This window comes from Leptodactylus fuscus, chromosome 4 (assembly GCF_031893055.1).
Source record: "Leptodactylus fuscus isolate aLepFus1 chromosome 4, aLepFus1.hap2, whole genome shotgun sequence".
NCBI classification, from domain to species: Eukaryota; Metazoa; Chordata; class Amphibia; order Anura; family Leptodactylidae; genus Leptodactylus; species Leptodactylus fuscus.
This window is the reverse complement of record NC_134268.1, coordinates 87,399,548-87,423,601: the sequence shown is the minus strand read 5'-3', so window position 1 is coordinate 87,423,601 and position 24,054 is coordinate 87,399,548. Positions and strand designations below refer to the sequence as shown.

At 39.2% G+C, this 24,054-nt stretch overlaps 1 protein-coding gene across 1 annotated transcript; it reads left to right on the top strand.

Annotated features, from left to right (window-relative positions):
- The first annotated feature begins 3,697 nt into the window (after positions 1-3,697).
- On the top strand, positions 3,698-22,659 carry IRF4 (interferon regulatory factor 4). Its single transcript, XM_075272176.1, has 8 exons — positions 3,698-3,915; positions 11,893-12,079; positions 12,765-12,859; positions 13,879-14,014; positions 17,936-18,043; positions 19,512-19,865; positions 20,843-20,955; positions 22,516-22,659. The coding sequence occupies exons 1-8, from the start codon at positions 3,715-3,717 to the stop codon at positions 22,657-22,659; spliced, it is 1,338 nt and encodes a 445-aa protein (XP_075128277.1). The 5' UTR covers positions 3,698-3,714.
- The last annotated feature ends 1,395 nt before the right edge of the window (positions 22,660-24,054 follow it).

The window sequence follows — 24,054 nt, the reverse complement described above, 5'->3', positions numbered from 1 at the left end:
ACTTCTGTCTTAATAATGATCATTGTAGTAAGAAATAAATGTTATGTGATAAAACTGCAATGGAATGAATGAAAGTAAGAATTAGTCATGTCATCAATATTGTTACATAAAGTAGTATAATGTGAGACACTGTCAGAACACATTGCCATAAATGTCTGACTACTCAGTTGAATCCGAGCCACTGAGTTTTATGTGCCATTCATCTGTTTCTCCTGGAAGTGAAGGAACGCATTGGTATCTAGATGTCGCCTTTCTCCTTGTCAAGAGGCTATGTTCCAACACAATCTGACAGTGTCCCATCATGCTCACAATATTAGACTGTATAGGAACACATGAATGGTAACACTCAGGTTTTAACTAGGCCTAGGCTACATGTAGACTTTCTATAGCACTATCAAATAATATTAGCATTTGAGAAATAGGGTCAGTACTCAATGTATTGGTTTATACACTAATGCAAAAAGTCTGTGCACACAATGCCTTATTTATAAATTCTACGTAAGAATAACAGGCGTGAGGAGTACAAGGATTCACTGTAACAGACAAGGGGATGACAGGTGCCCTTTAAATCTGATTCAGACTGCCATGATGACTTTGATCAACCATTGCTGAACCATCTCAGACCCCTTGCTTCTGCAGCCTCTAACATAACACAAATAAAGACCCCAGACCAAATCTCTTATTTGTTTCAGACTCCTAAATAAAATGATTCAGTCCCTAGATCAGAATCTAAAATTAATTTAGACATTCTGACCAAGACCCTAAACTAATTCATACATAGACCCTGGTCTGTCACCAGAACAGGCCCTATTTAACTATATGCAGAGTCAGATAGTTAATGAGGTTCATGTGAATACAACTCTTTATTCTGCTTCTCAATCGGTGTCTCCATTGCTGACATATTAGCTTTTTACCTCATAAGTTAAAGAGCTGTTTGGCATAAGGGCATCGCTGTTGTTTGCATCAAACCAAAGATATGGAAGAATTGGGCCCTAAAAAGCATAGTTCTTTGGTGTCATGAAAGCAATGGTGACTTCCTTGTTGCCGTAAACAGTTCATTAGCTTATCAGGGAAAAAATAATATGTCAGAAACTGAGGCATCCATAAGCAGAAAAAACTATTTATTCACATGAACCTTGGCTATCTGACTTTCCTTATAGTACAATAGGCCCCTTGCCAATTGCCTAACTAAATTACACTGTGGTCCTTATTCCGAATTCTAGACTAAGCCCCTCTATGCACTCACAGTCTTTGCTTCACTATTACCTTTCAGTTCCAGGCACTGTTGTACATAAGGCGCTATCTATAAGAGGTGCAGAAGTAGCAATCTCCACCAGGCCCTGGAGCCTGAGGGGGTCCAAAGGTCTATCTACAACATAAGGGCCCCTTCACACGGCGTAAGTGCTCGGCTCATTTTGAGCCGTACACGCGAGCGCTTCTAAACACTTCCCATTCACTTCAATGGGAGCGCGCGTAAAGCCGGCTCGGAATGAGCCGAGCGCTTACGCCATGTGAAAGGGCCCTAGGAAGATACCAGTATTATAGATAGCACATGGTAATTTGGGATCCCATTAAAAATTTTGCACTGAGGCTGAACAGCAAATTACACCATTGGTTGCACACATTGTCCTAAGAATTGCACTGCCTGTACACTGTGTGTACTACTGCAAACATGGTGTAAATAATAGCAACTTCTAAACATTGTGTCCACTGCCACATGCTATGTTTTGTAGTCAATGCAATCTGGCACCATGGAAGGTAAGTATTACAGCATATCAGTTATGTATTGGATAAATCCACTGGCTATTGGATGATTACACAAGCATTCACCCCTGCATTACATACCTGGAGAGCTATATAGATTTTATTTTAAGAAACTTGAAGGAGCAATCCAGGATTCTGTTTCTTGTGTTGTGCCTAGTGAAAGCCATGTGTGCCTGTATTAACCATAAGAGTATAAATGCAATAGCTGCAGCCAGATTGCTCCATTAAATTGGTATTGCTATAGGAGACATTTAAGGAATATCCACAGTATATACATGGATCTCTACATTGTAGTTTATGGGAGTTTAGAAACTTGTGTTTAGAACTTACAGAAACTATGGCTGAAATAGCCACATGCATGTTCAGTTGCCTCATCTTCCCTTCTCTGGAGTGGGGGCCTCGGACTGTAATCCTTCCAATAGGTGGACGCCCAAAAGCATAGTTTCCAGCCATAAGTCACAGATGACATTTAGTATTGATATGCCATAGATATTTCAGATTACAATACCATTTTTAAGTTTTATTGAGGTCCCTGTGAGTGGGACAATATGACTATCATGGCCTTCATATAAGAGCCCATGCATCCCTGGTGTAGAGAACCAGTGAAGTCTTCACAACACAATAAAACTCTGTTCCTATTCATACATGCTACCAAGCCATCAGGTCTGGCTCTGTAGTTGGTTAGTAGTAGTTGCTATTTGTCAGACATATCTTGAGTTAGTTCCTAGCACCTGCAATAAATTCCCTGCCAGCTCATACAGTTTTTTTACACCCTCATTGTGACTTTGGTTCCAGTCACCAATAGAGTGACAAAAGAACAGGAGACCCTTAGTCATTTCTCTTGGGGGCTGGATGCCTTGAGGTCTTAATGTCTACCCATAACAGCATCTTCATATTTAAGTGACTTGACTGATTCTTAAAATGGCTTAAAATTGGTTAAATGCGGAAAAGAAAATAAGGAACCTGCCAGACAAAGCGTAATAAGCTTTGTAATACACATCAGGAATATAGTATTATATCAGGAATATAGTATTCAAATAAACAAAGCTTACTGAATTATTGGCCCATTGTAACTAATGTGAATTGGCCGGGTGAAATCACATTCCATGTGGTTAGATGTAGCTAAAGTGGCTTATTTCAGGAGATTTATTATGTATTAATAGTCTAAGAATTTAAAATATGTATAGTAACATATGTAAGTCTACAAAAGAAAATATTTTATCCAAAAATTCCCTTATATTCCTAACTCCAGTATATTGCACTGTGCTGTACATATTATCCAAAAAGTACTGTTCCTCCAGTTAGGGTTTCTGCAGATGGGCCTATTGTACCCATATTTTAACTTATTTCACAAAAAGGTTCTATTTGTATCTACTGTAAGTTCCATTCAATAGGACTGGGTGTTGCAGGTATAATATGGATCCTAATATGTGGTCATATAATGGTCAAATAGTAAATGCTACTAAATACTCTGACAGAATACAATCAGATTTGGTAAACTTTCAACTACATTATGGACGTGTATATTATATTTATTTTAGATATTTAGCTTACTTGTATAGCGCCAACATATTCCGCAGCACTTTTACAGACATTGCCAGGCACTGTCCCATATAGGGCTCACAATCTACATTTCTCTATCAGTATGTCTTCGGAGTGTGGGAAGAAACCCACACAAACATGGGGAGAACATGCAAACTACTTGCAGATTTTGTCCTTGGTCGGATTCGAACCCAGGACTCAAGCACTGCTAACCACTGAGATATTATGTCGCCCTTGAAAACGTTCATTGCTCAACGGATAACACAATTTGACTAACATGGTATTCTAACAACACAGTTAATAAGATGATAAATGGAATATTCATTGTAATATTTTTACTTATTAATAATATTCATTTGATCATTCTTTAATTTATCACAGCGCAAGAACAAGGCGGGTATATTTGGTATGAACCACAACGGAGAGAGTGTAATGACACCAATAAGTTGTGGCAATGGCAAGCTAAGACAGTGGCTGATCGACCAGATTGACAGCCACAAGTATCCTGGTTTAGTATGGGAAAATGAAGATCGGACCATCTTCCGCATTCCATGGAAACATGCAGGCAAACAGGATTATAATAGAGATGAAGATGCAGCCCTTTTTAAGGTACAATTTACCAAAATGAAAAATGTCTATGTGTGAGCCACAGGGAATGACTAAGTTGTGACAAATAATGTGTGATGATCATGACATGATCGCCACGTCTAGAGTTTTCCAGTGAAACCATTTGCATACAGGTAAATTCCCTTCTTAAAGTTGTTTTTCATTGCATTTCCTCACATATAATTTACAATATGGACTATAAGAGAATCTCTCTAATGTTAACCTACCAAACGGTGTGAAAAATGCTAAAACCATACAATGAGTCATATTGTATGTCTTTCTAAATAAAGGAGCGTTAGCTTTTATATTTCACAATTTCATATAGAGAGTAACCATTTTAATCATGTAAAATGCAAAATACAGTAAAAGGTTCACAAGGCGGTATATAAGATTCTCTGGTGCAAGCCTGAGGCTATACAGTAAATGAACCTAGCATCGGTTCTGTCCAAGGATTTCCTGCTATAGATGGTCCAGTCCAATGATGAGGGCAAATAGTGGTTTGGTGTTGCTACTAAAGTTGAGTTTTTTGGCCTATAACATAAGATGGAAACACCTGTCATGCAACTGGATATTCTGTTTGATTTGCAAATGTAGCTGGATATAAGGCCCTTATAGGTGTATATTCAATCATTTGAATGGGAGCCAAGCTATTGTATCCAGGAATGGGCACTGAACATTGAGTGCATGGACCTGTCTACGGCTGGCTCTGTACACTCTGCTAGTTCTAGAAGTGAATGTGCACTGTAGATCCAGAGCCTGAGTTAGCTTCTATGGGTCTCCTCACCATGCTACAGTACCATATTCTGCTTTTGGAAGTACCATATTCTGCTTTTGGAAGTAAAGCTGGATCTCACTTAAAATCGTTGACAATCTAAGCAAATCGCTGATCCTGAACAAAGGAGTCGGATATATTTTTTCAAACAAGTATGGCTATCTGGTTATGTGTATGCCCAGGATAGAAGCTTAAACTTTCCTTTGGACTTATCATATACATACATGTATCAGTTCCCTGCTTGATTTAGCAGAGGTGAAAGTCATGTGTTTAGAGGCTTACCTGTATGAAGTATATCAGTAGCAGACACACTTGGGTCCTTTAGCCAGAGGGGGTCCCATCATCCACATAATAGGACACAAGTATTACAAATGAGTCACTGAGTGAGCATTTTTTTAACGTTATAACATCAGTGGCACACAAGTCCAAAACTTGCCACAATTATTTTATTAGTGATCTTGGGACTATTCCATAACCAGAAGCATTTTCTCAAAGCTATGATGATGACTATTCTAGGACACTGAAAATCCCTTAAACCCTGACTATTTTAACCTTCAGAGTATGGATAACCTAATGGAAAAAGATGCATGCAGTATATAAACCATGCAGGCTTATATATTCCTGATGAGGTGTCCAGAACTGTAACTAATGTTGCCTTAAGCCTCATGCAAATGACAGAGTGTGCAGGCATCCAAGTGAAATTGGGTGCTCTCCATCCTCTATTCATTTCAAAGGGGAGTTTACATTCAAATGTCATAGAGCTGGATGGGACCTAGTCTATAATCATCAGAACAGAGCATTGGAGGCCCCTTGGTGTGCATGGGGCCTTACTGCTGCTTCATCGGATTTTGTCAGTTTATACAGTTTGGAGCTTAGTGGTTGATTATTATTATTATTGTGTTGCCAATGTATAATATTTTGCTAATCAATTAAAATCAATATTTTTCCAATACTTAGAACACCTTTTATAACTATGCTCACATATGGGCATTCAATTCAGAGTTCTGTTTACAGTTCCAACATTTTTGATAGAAAATAAATAGTGTAGCATGCAACTCTTTGCAAAACTCAATGGCATAGTTGTTAACTATACAGAATTTTCCAAAACAGTTCCAGCATTTTGGAAGTACAATGAAGGCTTCCATCAGTGGGACTCCTTGTGGGAGGACTGGGGCTTTATTACTCAAGGCTCTTCTCCCTGTTCCTTCTCTGATCTGAGCTCAGCTGTGTTGTATTCTGGTGTCTGTTGAACACATGACAGTACATGTCTGGAGTAAAATCAGCCACCCCCCCCAACACCCCCTCCTCCCATACTCTCCCCCTCGACTCCAACACCCCCCCCCCCCCACACACACACACACACACACTTTACTAGCTTTGGCAATGCCAAATATCCATTCGGCCGTGCCAATAAAGCCTATTTGATTTGATTTGATTTGATTTGATAAGAGTTTTCAGGGAGGCATTGTACTGTGAGGACACTAAGGGGGCATTATATGGCTTGTTTGCCAAAATGTTGCAAAGCCAGAATGCTTTCAAAAATAGAAACTTTAATAGGTTATTTTTGTCAGTTATTGAAGATTTTCTTGTTATCATCTTTAAAATGATACCAAAATCATCATGACAGTCTTTACAGATTCAAAATCTCAGTTTCCTACAGCATTTTTATCTGCAAATTGCTAAGAATCTGTAAGGACGATCATGATGATCTTGGTATCATTTTATAGAAGAGATTCTCATCTTTAAAATGAATCATTATACCCTTAGTGGATCCTGAGATATGGGGCTCCAAATTGTCCTCTTCCCTCCTGCCTCAGGTAGCATGGTAGAGCAGCGGAAGGAGGAGGAGCCTTGCAGACTACATACAGATGATAAATCATCATCTGCACATACCATGTATGTGACCCCAGGGGGAGTAGCATGGATTTGTGTCCATGTTATCCCCTCTGCTATCAATCAGAAAGCATACAATACTTTTGCACTCTGATTGTTATCTATCTATCTATCTATATGTATATATCTATATGTATATATATATATATATATATATATATATATATATATATATATATAGTAATATCCCACTGAGCCAGATGCAATACCCCTCCAAACATAACCAAAAAGTTTTTGGCATTGTGACCCAGATGTAAAACATTTCTGACAGGCGGAAAAGTTCCATAAGTCAGGTGTTACATTGTCACCCATTGAATGCCACCATATAAAATCCCAGTTTTTGGTAGGTTTCAGATGGATATAATAGCGAGTGGTATTGAAAAGGGGGGCCCACTCATGAAACCTTTGCACTGGGCCCACCAATGTGTTAAAACAGCCAGTAATGAGAAATATCTTGGAAGTAATCAGTGTGTCACTTACTTAGTGACAGCAGTTGTGGGAACTGTATACAGCTCCTTTTTCCCTGTAAACACTCCTGAGCTAATAAAAAAATCTCTAACGTGATTCCTCTCAAGGCGGTCACCATCTCAGGAAACAGACCTTTCTGTATGATTCAAACAACATGAATTGTACCACACAGGCTGTCCACGGAGATTCTAAATCTGATATCACTAGATACTGCTAATATAGGGCGGCTTGTGTCATACACCTATAATGGAGGAGATCATAGCGCAGTCTCCCTGACTGTATATTTTTGATCTCTTTTCAATTCACTCCACTCACTCAGTCTTGCACTCACCCTTCACTCAGGCCTCAAATAGAGGGTAAATCGCATCACGCCCCAACACAGTCTACACACCTCAAATCATGTTGCCACCACCACCGACTTGACAGGCTAAGCAGAAACCTCACTCACATATACATGCATCTCTCCAACAGTCAAACACAAACACACTTCAAAACAGGCCATGCGGTTATAAAGCAAATGTTCGAAGTATCAAATTTATGCTCGGCCACCATCAAACGTAACTGAACTTGTATTGTTTTGTAAAGAGGAATGGTCCAAAATCCCTTCATCCAGGATCCAGGAACTGATTAAAAGCTACAGGAAGCGACTAGAGGCTGTTATCTTTGCAAAAGGAGGATCTACTAAATATTAATGTCACTTTTCTGTTGAGGTGCCCATACTTTTGCACCGGTCAAATTGTGGTTTAATGCATATTGCACATTTTCTGTTAGTACAATAAACCTCATTTCAATCCTGAAATATTACTGTGTCCATCAGTTATTAGATATTTAAAACTGAAATGGCTGCTGCAAACACCAAAATATTTAGAACTAAAAATGATTAAGATTAATACGGGTGCCCAAACTTTTTCATAGGACTGTAATACCCAAAGGGTTCAGTGCTATATATGAAAGAGACAAAGGGAACTAAATGACAAAACAAGCACAAAAATAATGGGAAAAAAAACTGAATGAAACTAATACTCAGAGTCTCTTTGGTTTCATGGAGCTTGGAGGATCTCTTCTGATGGAAAATGGGCACACCATGCTTCCTTGCTGGCTCCAGCAGATGTGACAAAATTGTATGGTAAACACAGTCTCTTGTGGTTTGTGCTTAAGCATCCCCCAGCCAGAGTGACCCATCCTCCATGTCCTCTTGAGGGTCTGAAGAATAGCTGGTTTCATCTGGAAAGAATCTTGGAAAGAAGAATACTCCACAAATGGCCATGAGGTCACTAGCCAGTTATATTCTCTTATTTATGCCTGACTGAGTTGGTTAGCCATAAGTCGACTAGTCATAAAACAATAAAACTTGCCTTGTAGTATATGGTCTTTATGGCAGGAAGAAACATTTCACCTGATCCCTCCACCACCTATGCACTACTGACAGACTCCCTTCACATTTTAGTCATAGTTGATCATTCCTGTCCAGTTTGTATTATATATTTACTAATAAACTGATAGTTGCAACAAAAAGTCTATGAAGTGCATATATATATATATATATATATATATATATATATATATATATATGAGAAAACTCCAGAAGGAATGTTTGTTCTCAGCAGACAACTTTCGTCTGCTGAGCATTTTGGTAAATGCTCAGTATTGGGCTGGATTTTTAGGGATTCCACCCTCCTCCAGTCCACACTTTGGGGATGTTCCGGCAGCGACTCAGCTGCAGAGAGTCTGCTCATCAAAGGAGGCTTAAGAAGTCAGCTCCAGCAGCAGTCTTTGGGCAGAGTTTGGCTGGAGAGCCAAAGAAAGAGGTCATATTTTTGGAGCTGTGTCCTGAATGATTCTACTGGCTTCTGATTTCTGTTATTCTAGGTGAGGTAACTTATTCTATGTTTAGTTAGAGCCTAGCCGGGCAGGTATTTATTTTTGTATTGTTTCCTTTTGTTGCTGCACTGCCTTTTTCAGTGAAAATAAAACTCTACCTTTGTCTTGGACTAAAGAAACTGGACTTGTGTGTTGTGTGTCTATGCCACCCCACCTAGCAACCGCAGACCTGACTATATATATATATATATATATATATATATATATATATATTTGAACATACAGAACTGCAATTATTCCATGTACTTGTACAAGATTTCCAATATTCGTGTTATGCTATGGCATTTTACCAATGCTGTTAGTGATCTGTGCACCCTCTCATTGCAGTAATATATGAGCCATAAGGTCATTTTAAGGCTAAGGCTCCACGTAGCAGGCCACAGCAAAAATGCACTTGGCAGCAACGCAACACAGTTTTTCTCACAGCACATTTCACAGAAAGTCTGTTCCTATTATATCTATAGTGAGACCGCCAGGGTTTCCGTAGGTATAATAGATATACTGCGAGTTGTATGTTGCGTTTTTTTTACGCAATGTGTGATGGGGATTGGTGGCGTTTGTGCCACATGGGGCCCCAACATACAGTAGAAGTTAAGATTTGATGTCATTCATTTATAGATGATCATTATGACTCAGAGCTGTTTCTAGTACTCTGCCAGCTCTATACTAACTCCATTATCTCCTGATTCTGACCACACAAACCCTAATAAACCAAGTTCTAATAATTAATCTTTATTATAACAGAGCTGCTTTTCTTTCCACCTCCCACACTTCTGATCTGTCACTGTCATACTAAAGTAAATTCTGGTGACTCATTTACCAGCAGAGGGCTGTCTCATTTTCTAAGTACTAAAGACTTGAAGTTTTACCCTAGAATGTGTAACACACTTATCAGATGCAGGAGAGACTGCGGAGAGTGCGGTGTTTCTTCCTGTATGCTCTACATTTCTTCCAGTTTAAACCTATCTTTACTGACAAACTGTGACAGAATTATTAAGAAATATAATATTTAACAGGAAAATAGATTTCATTGTTATTTTTGGAACAGCTCAGAAGAGTGAATAAAGTGTCATTTGTAGGCAGGAAGAAAGGGGGGAGTATTTTTTTTTAATAATGTTGAAGAATAGAGCTCTGCACTTGACCATGAAAAAAAGTTCATTATTATGACCGAGGGTACACCGAAGGGTATTCTGATATCATGGACCCTCATAGACACAAGAGAACTTGGCCTGAGAAATGACAAAATAAATAACATATGTCAGCTCACCCACAGATCTTCTGATTTAAAAAGAAAAAAATGTCCATTACCTTATGGAGAAAGGAAGGTGCTCGGAAAATTCGGCCTCTCAGCCCAAGGTGTAAGTACAAGCGTCCATGAATTGAAAAAATCCAGCCTATGGTTAATCAGGCTATGATTAAGGGGCTACAATAACGCCCCGAAACGCGTCAGTCAGACGTCATTTCATCTCTGCCATCATGCATACTTGTATTTGATTTTATGGAGCGGCTTATGCTCCGGAAAACTTTTTCATAATAAAAGTTACGTTTTATATAAAGGAATAGATGCTGTATTTTTTCAATTCATGGACGCTTGAGAAATGACAGGTTCTATTTTTCCTCAGATCTTTATTATTTATTATGCTTACTTATATAGCGCCATCATATTCCGCAGCACTTTACAGATATTGCTAGTCACTGTACCATGTAGGGCTCACAATCTACATTGCCTATCAGTATGTCTTGGGAGTGTAGGAGGAAACCGGAGTACCCAGAGGAAACCCTCGCAAACAAACCCCTTGCAGATGTTGTCCTTGGCAGGATTTTAACCCAGGACTCCAGCACTGCAAGGCTGTAGTGCTAACTAGAGATGAGCGAATATACTCGTTCAAATACCTCCGCCGCATGGCTCCCGGTGCCTAAACACTTCTGGGGCATCGAATTTTTACTGCCCCTCCCACCTTCCCTGGCGCCGGGAGCTATGTGTCGGAGGTATTTGATCGAGTATATTCGCTCATCTCTAGTGCTAACCACTGAGCCTTGGACCGCTAAAAAAACCCAGTTGTGTAAATAGCTACATTAACGTCTATGGGGCTCTGTGTTTGCCATTAATACAATGCCTAGCACTCCGCCAATGAACCCTGCTGTGTGAATGAGCCCTTACTGTATCCCTTTATAGCAAAAATTGTATGCCTTCCAGGAGTCCCGGTGCTCTAGTATTAGCCATGCTCTATTGTTAGAATGCATAAAAGGAAGAAACAGAGTAACAGGTGAATGCAATTGTTAAGAACTTGACTGAAGAAATGATTCTGATACTTGTATCTATTAGTTTTTTTTATTTATTTAAGATTATTTTTAAAATGCCTGGTAAAAAAGATATTTTGAGATTATGTGGAGAAAGAATACTAACCTTCCTCTGCACGTCTGCTCCTTTAAGTATCGCTATCTACCTGTATTATAAGGCTAAGGCCCCATGTTACCGAACCGCAGCTTCTTTTGTTGCAGATTTGGCAGCGTTTTTTTGAGCCAAAGCCAGGAGTGGATTGATATAAGTGTTTCCTATATATTTTCCATTCCTTTTGTAGCCACTCTTGGCTTTAGCTAAAAAAAAAAAAAAAGCATCAAAATCTGCAACAAAAAAAGCTGCGTTTCCGCAATGTGGGGCCTTAGCCTAACTGGTCATTCAAGCATGTGCGTCATAAAGGGACTTTGAAGGTTGAGGTTTCTAGTACTTGATGTAATATCCTGCCAACAACTCGTTTTTATGATTTTTTTTTCACTAAAATGATGTATTTTTGGTCTTTCTGATAAGAATTGCATTTCAATGTACTAGAAACCATTATTAACTGGTGTGTCTAGTAGTACGTCTATCATTAAGCTCTTCTGCTATTATGTTCATACAGATGATGATGCCTTCTTGTTTCATCTTTTATTGTATTCTGATCAGCATTGTATTATCACATTTACAGGCATGGGCTCTTTTTAAAGGCAAATACAGAGAAGGCCTTGACAAACCAGATCCTCCTACATGGAAGACAAGGTTACGTTGTGCCTTAAACAAAAGCAATGACTTTGAAGAGTTAGTAGAGAGAAGTCAACTGGATATATCAGACCCATATAAGGTTTACAAAATTGTTCCAGAAGGATCAAAGAAAGGTAAGATATTCTCTCCTCCATATGTTCCCCTTTCATACATGGCTATGAGAAACCCTTCCAAACATGGTGGTTTCATTAGAAAAGGTCTCAACAAACCAAGGGAGAAGTAGGAACTGTTTTGAAGGCTAACCACTGAATATGTTCGGTCAATAAGACACGCCAAGCTCCTAGCACAGCAAATTCTCTTCACTGCCCCTAGGCTGTGTAATGTATACCATGTACAAACTCATTGATCCCATAAAACCTATGGTTTTCCTTTGAACTGTATTCATGTGAAGCTGTAGGAGTAAAGTGCTCTTCAGATGGTTTCTGAGCAGACGGAGAGACATGTAAGCATGTATGAATAACCAGTATATACTGGATGGGGATTACTGCACCTGTTCTACTGTATATACTATATTTCAACTCTGCGTAGGCATGAGCTTTCCTATATATCCACCTTGTGGCCCATGGAAACGCTGTTCCTGAAAATGAATGTAATGTATGGCAAGGATTGCCCACAGGGTTCACAAAAATAGATGTTACGTTGTAATCTCTAATTCCAACTCCAATCTCCAATATTACAGGCTTCCAGATTGAGGGTGGCTACAGTACATTTTCTTTAGGGATAAAGTTCTGGCATTAATGTAATATGTACAATATTTCCCTCTTTATTGAAAAACATCAACCATTTATATCACTACAGGAATAAAACAGCTTGGCACAGAAGAGAATCAGGTAATAGTGAACCATCCGTACGGTGTACCCCAAGCCTATACTTCTCTACAACCACATGCTCAGGTTAGTAGCAGTACGAGGCTCCAAAGGCTGTAGCTCCTTCCCCTGACCCAATGTTAAACATCAAAAAGCTATTTTAGGCCGGGCCCATGTTGTGAAAATGTAACTAATGGTGCTAAAGCTGCTATTTCAAAAACAGACATGTGTTTGAACATCGCAACATGTCACTTATACCTACGGAAATGCTGACGTTTTCCATATAGGTATAATAGGGGAAGATAGTCCGCAGAGGAAAACTCTGTGGACTTTCTCTGAAAAACGCTATGGAAAAAAATGTGTTTCCGCCGTGGTCTTTTCAGCAGAGTTTTTTTTGGCTGCGGCTCACTACAATCCTTTGCTTTAAAAGGGTTCAATCATTAAAATGCAATTTTTTTCTCCCTAAACATGTACAAATAGCCTTAAGAAAGGCTATTCTTCTCCTACCTTTAGATGTTTCGAGAGAACTCTCCAGCGCCGCTTCTATCTTCATCTGGAACGGCCTCTCCCTGCGTCCTCTTCTGGCGCTGGCTTCAAACTTCTAGGCATGTGCAGTCGGCAGAGTTGCCTGCGCATGCCCGTGGCAATTTTCCTGTGACTGCTTACACAGTAAGCTAGGGTAAGCGGCCACAAGAAAAAGGCCACGGGCATGCGCAATCGGCTCTGCCCAAGGCCCGACGGGAGAGTCGACTGCACATGCCTAGAAGTTTGAAGCCAGAAGAAGACGCAGGGAGATCCCATTCCAGGCGAAGATAGAGCCGGCGCTGGATGTGGAGGGAATACCAATGCAGAGGTGAACGAGGCCTTAGCCAATGACAGGTTTTTGGTTTCTGATTATAAACAAAAATAATTAGATTTACTGACAAAAAGCCAAAATCTTCAAAATGCAGAATGGGTTAAAGCATAAAGTATATCAGAAACGTGTTAAACTTTTCATTATAGAAACATTGTGGGTGAAACTTAATGCAGACATTGTGGCATATGCCTTGTAAATTATGAGAAAGCTTTTGATATGCAGTTAAAAAGATTAATCATATTTTTAATAGGTGCCACACTTCATGATGCCCCATGAACGTAGCTGGAGAGACTATGAACAACCCCATCCTGATCTCCCTTACCAGTGTGCAAGTGTCCCCTTCGCAGCACGTAGTCACCTGTGGCAAAACACATCCTGCGATAACAGTAAGAATAGTTCTATATAGCTGCTACTCAATATTTCATCATATTGATCAGAATATGGTGGGGGAATGAGATCTGTCTGTCAATCTGTTATGAACTTGAGCTTCTCAGTCCTATCAGTGCACTTGATAATACTGGAATCAATTGTAGCTGCGCTCTCAATATTTTGGTGTGTCAAATTCTAAACTTATCAGACAAATATAGTATTTGATATATAAACTTTGGTGAATATGTATATATATATATATATACATATATATATATAAATAAATATATATATATATATATATATATATATATATATATATATATATAATGAATTTCTGTTGTCCGTTCTTTATGCATGGCCAAACTACTGATCCACCTGCAGCATATTTGGCATATAGATAACTTAGGCACTTCCAAAGGCTTTCTGCTCTCTAGGACCTAAAATTCCCAACATATTAACAAAAGCAAATATAGCATATTACCAGTGGCGTAACTAAAGTCTTGTGGGCCCCGATGCAATCTTTTGTCCGAGGCCCCCTATCTCATCCCTACAGTGAATTCTTGATAGTGATGGCTACATGAGCTAAGGAGTTTAATTAACCTTAGGGCTCGTTCACACGTGAGCCCAGGGGAGGTTTTTGACAGCGAATTCCGCGTCAAAAACCTCCCCTTACAATGGTGGTCTATGCAGACCGCCAGGCTTCTTTTTTCCGCTAGCGGTGGGCTGCTGCTAGCGGAGAAAAGAAGCAACCTGCACTATCTTCAGGCGAAAGCTGCGCGGGTTGAGCCGTGCGGCTTCTGCCCCCGGCAGCACCCTCCTATGTCGGCTCATTCATTTGAGCTGACAGCGGAGGGGAAAGCCGCAACCGCGATGGTCGCGGCAGGCAGGCTTTGACCAGAGAGAGACGCGGCTCGCCGCGTCTCTCTCGGTGTCAAAACCCGTGCAGGCAGTTCACGTGTGAACTAGCCCTTAGTGTGGTTAGGTTAATCTGTGGGTCTCCTTGGCTTATGGGCCACATGGAAGCTGCAATCTCAATACTTAAGCCAACGCTTATAGACGTCCTAAGGCTTCTGTGCCCCGGTATGATTACACGCTCTGCACCCCTTCAAGTTACACCCCTGCATTTCACGAACCTTCCTACATATAACATTATATGACCCATATTAGCCAATAGAAACTCGCAGATCCTTCATTCTTAGGGTATGTTCACATAGTGGAAAATGAAGAACCACCACTTTAGATAGATCATCCCCATTTCATCCTATGCTTTATGAGCACATATTAAGGTCCTCTGTTAAAGCTTTTGAGCAGGGGCAACACTTGCCAGGTGATCTTCCTGACTTTGATGGGATCCTTTGCACCCATACTTTATACCTGGTCAACACTTGGTAATTATATATATATATATATATATATATATATATATATATATATATGTATATATATATATATATATATATATATATATATATATATATATATATGGGAAATGAATGACCTGTCTAGAGTTCATATTAGAATTATGTGGTTGAAAAGAGAAACTTTACCAGGAAATCTCTTCTTGTGGTTTCATGAAGATTTCTTGGCAGATACTTCTCTGTGACATGGACTGTCAAAATGATTACAATATTTTGGCTAAAAAAAAAAAAAAAAAAGTATTTACCAAATGTATTTGCCTGTCTTTGGGTTTAAGTCTATTTTAGACTTGCCCAGTGTTGGCCTTTGCTTGCTGGAACCTACAGGTATGTCATGTCCACACGCTGTGAAAACACCACAGCGTAAAACCACAACACATGTTAGTGCATATGACTTTGGTGCATTATTATGCATTTAATGGACATAACATATTTCTATATAGGCATTTTGAGTTAAGGGACATCTGCCAATCTGCCAATAAAACAAATATATAAAAATAATAATTAAACAAAAATAAAAATAACAGGTATCTCTGCATCTAAAAATGCCTGAACTGTAAAAATCTAAAAATATTTATTTAATATTTAAAGAAAATCAAAATAGCCAAGTCAACTTTTTTTTTCACCGTCTCGCCTCTCAAAAAAAATTAAATAAGACGCTATCAAACTTCATATTGAGCCTCAAAAAATATGCCTTACTCAGCTCCACACATGGAAACAAGAAAAGATATGGCGCTAGAGAATAGGGACTTTTTCAGAGTTTTAGATTTTTGTAACAAAAACTATGAAAAAAATGAAACCCATAAGAAAATTCCACAAATACAGTTTTCTTCCTAATTTCACCCAATTCGGAATTTTTTTTCCAACGTCCCAGCACATTTCACACACGTGAACCACATCCAACATGTTCCACAAAAAATAAGCCCTTATAAAGCTCTCTGGATAGAAAAATAAAAATATTAAGGCGGCTTTTGGAAGTGAAAGTGAAAAACAATGCAAAAATGAAAAATGGCTGCAAGGGGAAGGTTAAACCAGGGATCGGAATATATTAACAAATAGTAATAATAATAATAATAATTAAAATATTAATAATTATAATAATAATATAATTAAAATGTGCATACATACACAGACTGGGTCACCATTATTAGTGAGTTACTCCAGAGGTCAGTGACACTGACACACATATGGAAAGGGAAAATATACCTTACCAATACTTACTAAATAGTAAAACAATGGGTAAACTGTCTTAGTTAATAGTAGGGGTTATACAGCACCAAAAATGAAATATTTAGGGAAGGTCACTAATCATTTGCCCCTGTGATATAGCGTATGTTATCCCGCATCTTCTCAGATACTAACAACAATGGCGCTGACGTTATTGTTAATGACAATAGTCTTGTCGCAGACGAATAGGAAGAAGCCAGATCTATGATGTCTGCTTCCAGTTCTCCAGTCCTAATGCAGCTTCCTGGTTTCAATATAATATAGAAGCCCCTGTAGTGAAGCAATAGAAATAGCCTAGTTACAACTCATTTTACATTTTATTTTTTGTCACTTTTTAATACCAGACAATATAAACATATACAGAATAGATATTGTTCATATTCATTACATAGGGGGAATAGGTAATAGCTTGTATCTGCCTCCGTAAGATTGAGTCACCTTTGGGAGTCTTAGTATTGGTCAGTTTGCTTGTGATATTCTGTGTTTGTCTATAACTATTTTATAGTTCATAAATGTTTTTTGGACAAGCTCCACATTTATCCGATGGTTGTTCTGTTCTATACTTCCATTTATTGTATTCCAGCAAGAGTTCTGGGTTAAGGATGTTCCTCTTTGACATATATCAAAGTTAAATGGGTTAGCCATCTTTTCAAAATTGGTGTTGTATCCTTAAGATAGAGCCTCAAGTTTAGATCAGCAGGGATCCATCTGTCAGGACCCCTGCAGATCAGCTGTTTTCTGGGGCCAGCAGCTGCATGCGTTGCTTACATGCAAGGTGCTTAGCTTTTCACTGGCTGTATTCTCGATAGCAACAACTATGGGTACTGCAGTGTTGTTCCTTTCGAGTCTATGGGACACTGTTGGGGTTTCGGCAACTGACACTATTAAGAATACTGAAAGTGAGCGGTGCAGCACAAGCATGGAAATCAAGATGTGATACATTTAACATATTCGTATACGTACCATGTAATCCCAGCTCTCCTTTCCCTAGATTAGAATATAAACCTGGTAATCTGTCTGGTAAATGTAACTACTCTCTTTTCTGAAAGGCCAGACATGAATATGATTCATACACCATGAGTACATCCCAGGAATCAGTGCTAGAGAATTGTACATGTAATCTGGGTAAACCACAATACATCAGTTCTATAGAAACCAGTGTGAGAAACTTGTGCTCTTTAGGCAGAGTGCTATCTACAATCCTTTTTCTCCTTCCAGTGAGTAAACGTAAAGTTATTTAGAATCATACACACAGATGCAAGAAATAAGAAATGTCTTTGTCTTTTTTAATAGGTTATCAGGTAACTGGCTCTTTCTATGCTTGTCCACCATCGGAGTCGCAAACGGCTGGACTACCACTAGAACCAAGCTTACGATCTGGGGAAGCCATTGCTTTATCAGGTAATCTGCACAAATCGCCAAATGTAGACTGTAATGTATAATGTAAGGGCACTGGACTCAATGTATAATGTAAGGGCACTGGACTCAATGTATAATGTAAGGGCACTGGACTCAATGTATAATGTAAGGGCACTGGACTCAATGTATAATGTAAGGGCACTGGACTCAATGTATAATGTAAGGGCACTGGACTTTATGTATAATGTAAGGGCACTGGACTCAATGTATAATGTAAGGGCACTGGACTCAATGTATAATGTAAGGGCACTGGACTCAATGTATAATGTAAGGGCACTGGACTCAATGTATAATGTAAGGGCACTGGACTCAATGTATAATGTAAGGGCATTGGACTCAATGTATAATGTAAGGGCACTGGACTCAATGTATAATGTAAGGGCACTGGACTCAATGTATAATGTAAGGGCACTGGACTCAATGTATAATGTAAGGGCACTGGACTCAATGTATAATGTAAGGGCATTGGACTCAATGTATAATGTAAGGGCACTGGACTCAATGTATAATGTAAGGGCACTGGACTCAATGTATAATGTAAGGGCACTGGGCTCAATGTATAATGTAAGGGCACTGGACTCAATGTATAATGTAAGGGCACTGGACTCAATGTATAATGTAAGGGCACTGGACTCAATGTATAATGTAAGGGCACTGGACTCAATGTATAATGTAAGGGCACTGGGCTCAATGTATAATGTAAGGGCACTGGACTTAATGTATAATGTAAGGGCACTGGACTCAATGTATAATGTAAGGGCACTGGGCTCAATGTATAATGTAAGGGCACTGGACTTAATGTATAATGTAAGGGCACTGGACTCAATGTATAATGTAAGGGCACTGGACTCAATGTATAATGTAAGGGCACTGGGCTCAATGTATAATGTAAGGGCACTGGACTCAATGTATAATGTAAGGGCACTGGGCTCAATGTATAATGTAAGGGCACTGGACTCAATGTATAATGTAAGGGCACTGGGCTCAATGTATAATGTAAGGGCACTGGACTCAATGTATAATGTAAGGGCACTGGGCTCAATGTATAATGTAAGGGCACTGGACTCAATGTATAATGTAAGGGCACTGGACTCTATCACATAGGTCAATTCTTATCTAGTATTCATATGTTAAGTAGGTTCATTTTTCCATGTTTTTATGCCTTTTGGGATCAGCCATCACCTGATGTGTATGTTATCTGGAAGGCTTGTGTCTAACTTCCCTTATTCAAAGGCGACTTAATATAGCAGAAGGAAAAACTAATATAATGGTCTGTGGGCTATGAAGGTAGTACATGGCAAAGATTCAGTTGTGCCATCCAACTTCTCTACACATTGCACAAGACTCGCACATCTTCAACCTATTCTATTACTCATACCTAGATTACCTGACAGATATACCAGCTCTGATACAACTGATTTATTCTAAATGACTTTCCTTTACTTCATAGACTGCCGGCTTCATATCAGTTTATATTACCGAGATACTCTGGTTGGTGAGAGAACAACATCCAGTCCAGAAGGATGTAGGATTTCACATGGACAGTGCTTGGAAATCGGTCGCATCGACCAAATCTTGTTTCCTTACCCTGAGGATAACAGTCTGCGGAAAAATATTGAAAAGCTGCTGAGCCACTTGGAGCGAGGTGTAATTCTGTGGATGGCCCATGATGGAATATATGCCAAGAGACTGTGCCAGAGCAGAATTTACTGGGAAGGACCTTTATCAGTGTACAGCGATCGCCCCAATAAGCTAGAACGAGATGTGCCCTGCAAATTATTTGATACTCAACAATTTTTAACAGGTAAATTTCTTGTATTACATATTGAATGATTTACTCAGGGACAAAAAAATCATAAAGTAGATTAATATAACATGTTTCCATTTTGACCTTTCAACTTTCATGTCTCACATATTATACTTCCACACATGTGGTAAATAAACAAGAAGGAGGGTAACAACTGAGTAGATTCACATGGTAGATACAGAGAGTTTGTTTCCTGTTATAATAGAGAAAAATAGATGTGCCTAGTGGCCATAGACATTCAGATGTCTCTGCAGATATCCTTGCTTTTATATATTAGGTGCATTAGCATAATAAAAATGAAGTGAAGTTGAACATAGCCATTACAATATAGAGTAAGTCTCAGGCCCCACGTTGCAGAAACGCAGCTTTTTTTGTTGCAGATTTTGTTGCGTTTTTTGAGCCAAAGCCAAGAATGGCTACAGAAGGAATGGGGAATATATAAGAAGTTCTTATACTGTACTTCTCTCTTCTGCTCAACCCACTCTTGGCTTTGGATCAAAAAACCTCAGCAAAAACTGCAGTAAAAAAAGCTGCGTTTCCGCAACGTGGGGCTTTAGTCTAAGAAGGGTTTATGTACAGTGTGTTTGTGATATTTTTCCAGATCTTATAAAAAGTCAAGACTAAATGTTTTACTTCACTATACTTTACAATGTAGTGAATTGTATATTATGTTATATAGAATTCCTAATAGTAGTAGATAGGTATGACTCTAATAGCTATTGCATTATAATTGGAATTCTTCTATGACATACAAAACAGGAAAAGGTAGGGAAGGAGTACACACAAAATGAACGAGATATGAGGATTTTTCTCGAAGTTATCTTAAAGATCTTAAACATTTTTGGCTATTTATGACTGGTGAGACAGATGTTACAGATTAAGACATTTTTAATTGGAAACTGTAATCCTATATTAGTAGTGTATTTCATGCGTTGGTTCAATTTTGACATTTGACATATATTTCCATTCATCAGAATTGCAGGCCTTTGCTCACCATGGACGACCAATTCCAAGATTTCAGACTGTTTTGTGTTTTGGGGAAGAATTTCCAGACCCTCAGAGAGGAAGGAAACTAATCACAGCTCATGTAGGTGTTCTTTTCCTTCCAGTACTATGACTTTTTGGTAATAAATCATGTAAGGTGTAACGTCTCATTGCGGACTCCACACAGTATAGCGTTCACATGGTATAATGTCCCATAGTGGCCTCCATACAGGATAATGTCCCATAGTTCACCACTCATGAACTATTAATATACTTTGGTGTCTCTTCAAACCTTAGAGTATAATGATCGTAGACACCAAGAAGAAGTGATCAAACATAAAAACCAGTTTTACTCACCTCCCTGGGGCTTTAGTGCTGGTCTTCAGGTCTCTTCAATAATGTCACAGACCGCTGAGGCCTGTAGTTGGGGCTGGAGCCTTGGGGTGTGAGTAACACTGTTTTTTTTTATGTTTGATCCCCTCTCCTGGGCCTCCACTAATTATACTGTAGGGTCTCTTCAGACCCCAGAGTATAATAATAGCTGCTTCATTTTGAACGTGTTTGCTCAAACAAAACTGCTAAATGAACCTGCTTCACCCAACAAATACTCTTGCCATGGCCCTACTTAAAATCCTTGCTCCTGCCCACATCCCACTTCCCCTTTAGCCCTCCAGGGAGCCCCGTGCATCCCATATCATGTTGCTATTCAGTGTCAGCGACTTGATATGAGATGCACAGAGCACCCTGGTTGGTTGAAGGGGCTGTAGAGACGGTTGTGGGCAGGAGTGGGGATCAGTAAGTAAATAGGGGTTGTAAGTAAGGGGCCCATCAGGTCCCCCAAGGCCGATACAGCTTCTGTGGCAGTAGTTCCGCCACTGGGTCAACATTTTCTATCCTGAGATTTCATAGGCAATTTTTATTCTTCATAGAATTTGGGTTATTAGTCAACATAGTTAGGCTTCATGTAACATGCTGGTATTACATATCTGTGTTGTACAAACTCCTTTTAAATAGACCATTATTTCCCTCATGTGAAAACCATATAGGAGTGCCTATAATATAGATCTAAAGACACTATGTATTAATGTTGTTGTCAGGTACAAGTACAGGTCATCAAGATCACTGGGGTTAGATACCTGGGACCCCCATTGATCAGCTGTTCTGAATAGCTGAAATACTTTTTCAATTCTTTTCTCTACATACTGACCAATCCAGGTTACTACAGATCAGATTTTCTGGAATGGGAGCTAAGCTGGAGTAACCTGGTTTGGTCACTACACTGAACAGCCCTATCTGCTTCCTGCTCCATTCTCTGTGTATTAGCTGCTCAAAACAATTGATCGGTGGGGATGGCTGGTGTCAGACTTCCACTACTCTGAAGTTGATGACCTATGCTTAGATTATCAAAAAGTTTTCCCTGGAAACCCCCTTTAATATGTGCCATCCAAATGCAATGGGTCTCTGGTTAAACAAAAGGAAAAGGGGAAAGTTTTCCTTTTATTTATGTCCCAATTTGAAAGGTAAATGAAGCCAAACCAAGTAATATGTGACATTTTTCAGCATTATAATTTTTGAGACGTATTGACAGTAAATGTTGCATTAACCTCTTCTTGCTTCTCACTTTACCCCTGAACATGGTGTCATTGTGTGATTTGTCTTCCAGGTTGAGCCTGTATTTGCAAGACAGCTAATTGGCTTTGCAGAACAGAATAGCGGACATTTTATGAGAGGATATGAATATTCAGATCTCCTTAGCAGCTCAGAAGATTATCATCGACCGATTCGTCATGTTCCACTTCAGGAATAAATTTTTAAGCTAGAACACGAAGGTGACTTTCCATGTAACGCATCAGATGATAGAAGTGCTGGCACAGATGCCTACTGATACTAAACTATGTACAATCACTGAATCATGACAGTCCATGACTGACAAAGGACAGAAGGAAAGACCCTTTGTATGGTGTTTAATGGTCTTACGTTTCAATCTAAAATATATATCTTAGTCTTAATAACAAAATGTGTATATTTTGCGGTTTATATTTTATAGATTTGAATCTGTAATGTGGTTTGTGAAGTATACTGTATTTTAACAATGGTTTCTTATAGTGGTGTTCCTATTCTATATGAGTATTGTGGGATTTCAAGTTTTCAAAATTTATTATACGAAGTAAATGATATTTTTTATATTCTAACTCCTACAGGGGCATCTGAGGGGGGGGGGGGGGGGGATAGGTGTCATTTTAAAATGTAATGGGTTTAAGTAGATATAAAGATTCATTTCCAAGTACACTCAGTGGTCAAAAGTCATGGGAATGTACCCGAGGCTCCCTTAATAGCCGGTCTTCGAGCTCTGTGTTGCAGCATCAGCAGAGGGACATGGGTCGGGCGTTGACTCTTGAAGCCTATTCGGTGCAGTTCTCGGCATACAGTCCTGGTGGAAATGGGGTCCTGGCGCGCCACATTCAAATCAGTGGCGATTTCACCCACAGTAGACCATTGAGAGCCCCGTACAACTCTGTGCAGGTGACGTGATGTCCGTTCATCAAACACTCGTGGTCAACTGGTGCGCTGGTTTATGTGGCTGCCAATGTTGTCTGCGATATTGCAGGTCCACCCGACCTCAGAAACCCAAATTGCTATATTCCAAAATCCTATGCCCCATGCGTCTTGCACCGATTATCATCCCATGTTCAAAGTCACTTAACTCGCGATGTGCTGCAATGTTCATGAGACACCTGTCTGCATCAGACTGCTCAGATATCCTGGCAACCTTAGCGCCATATGCAACATTGCGTCACACTGTTTATGTGTCATATCCGACAAAACCGGTACCGGGGCATGCCTCCCCATGACTTTTGGCCACTGAGTGTAGTAGACTAAAGAACCAATAGAAATATTAATGAACTCCTTTGATCAGGTTTAGTTTTATACAGATGGAATACATGTGATCAATCTACAGAACATCATATTACAAGACATAAAAAACTAGTTCTTAAAGTTTTAGATCATCTTTTCTAATCTTGATTTGAAATATTTTAAGTTGTAAAAGACCTGAGAAAACTATGTATTTGTTGACAATGGAAGTCCAGGGTTCAGCTCTGCACATGTTGATGGGAATGTTAATACCTGTCTTAAAAAAGAGAAATTATTTTGCTAGATTTAGGATACACATCTCACAGATGTACAGTTTTGGGATATAATA

Excerpts from the sequence above, each read along its gene's own strand:
- IRF4 (XM_075272176.1), top strand. The coding sequence starts at position 3,715 with ATGAACCACAACGGAGAGAGTGTAATGACACCAATAAGTTGTGGCAAT. Across the intron at positions 14,015-17,935 it reads AAACACATCCTGCGATAACA|GTTATCAGGTAACTGGCTCT; the intron begins GTAAGAATAGTT and ends CTTTTTTAATAG. Across the intron at positions 20,956-22,515 it reads GGAAACTAATCACAGCTCAT|GTTGAGCCTGTATTTGCAAG; the intron begins GTAGGTGTTCTT and ends TTTGTCTTCCAG.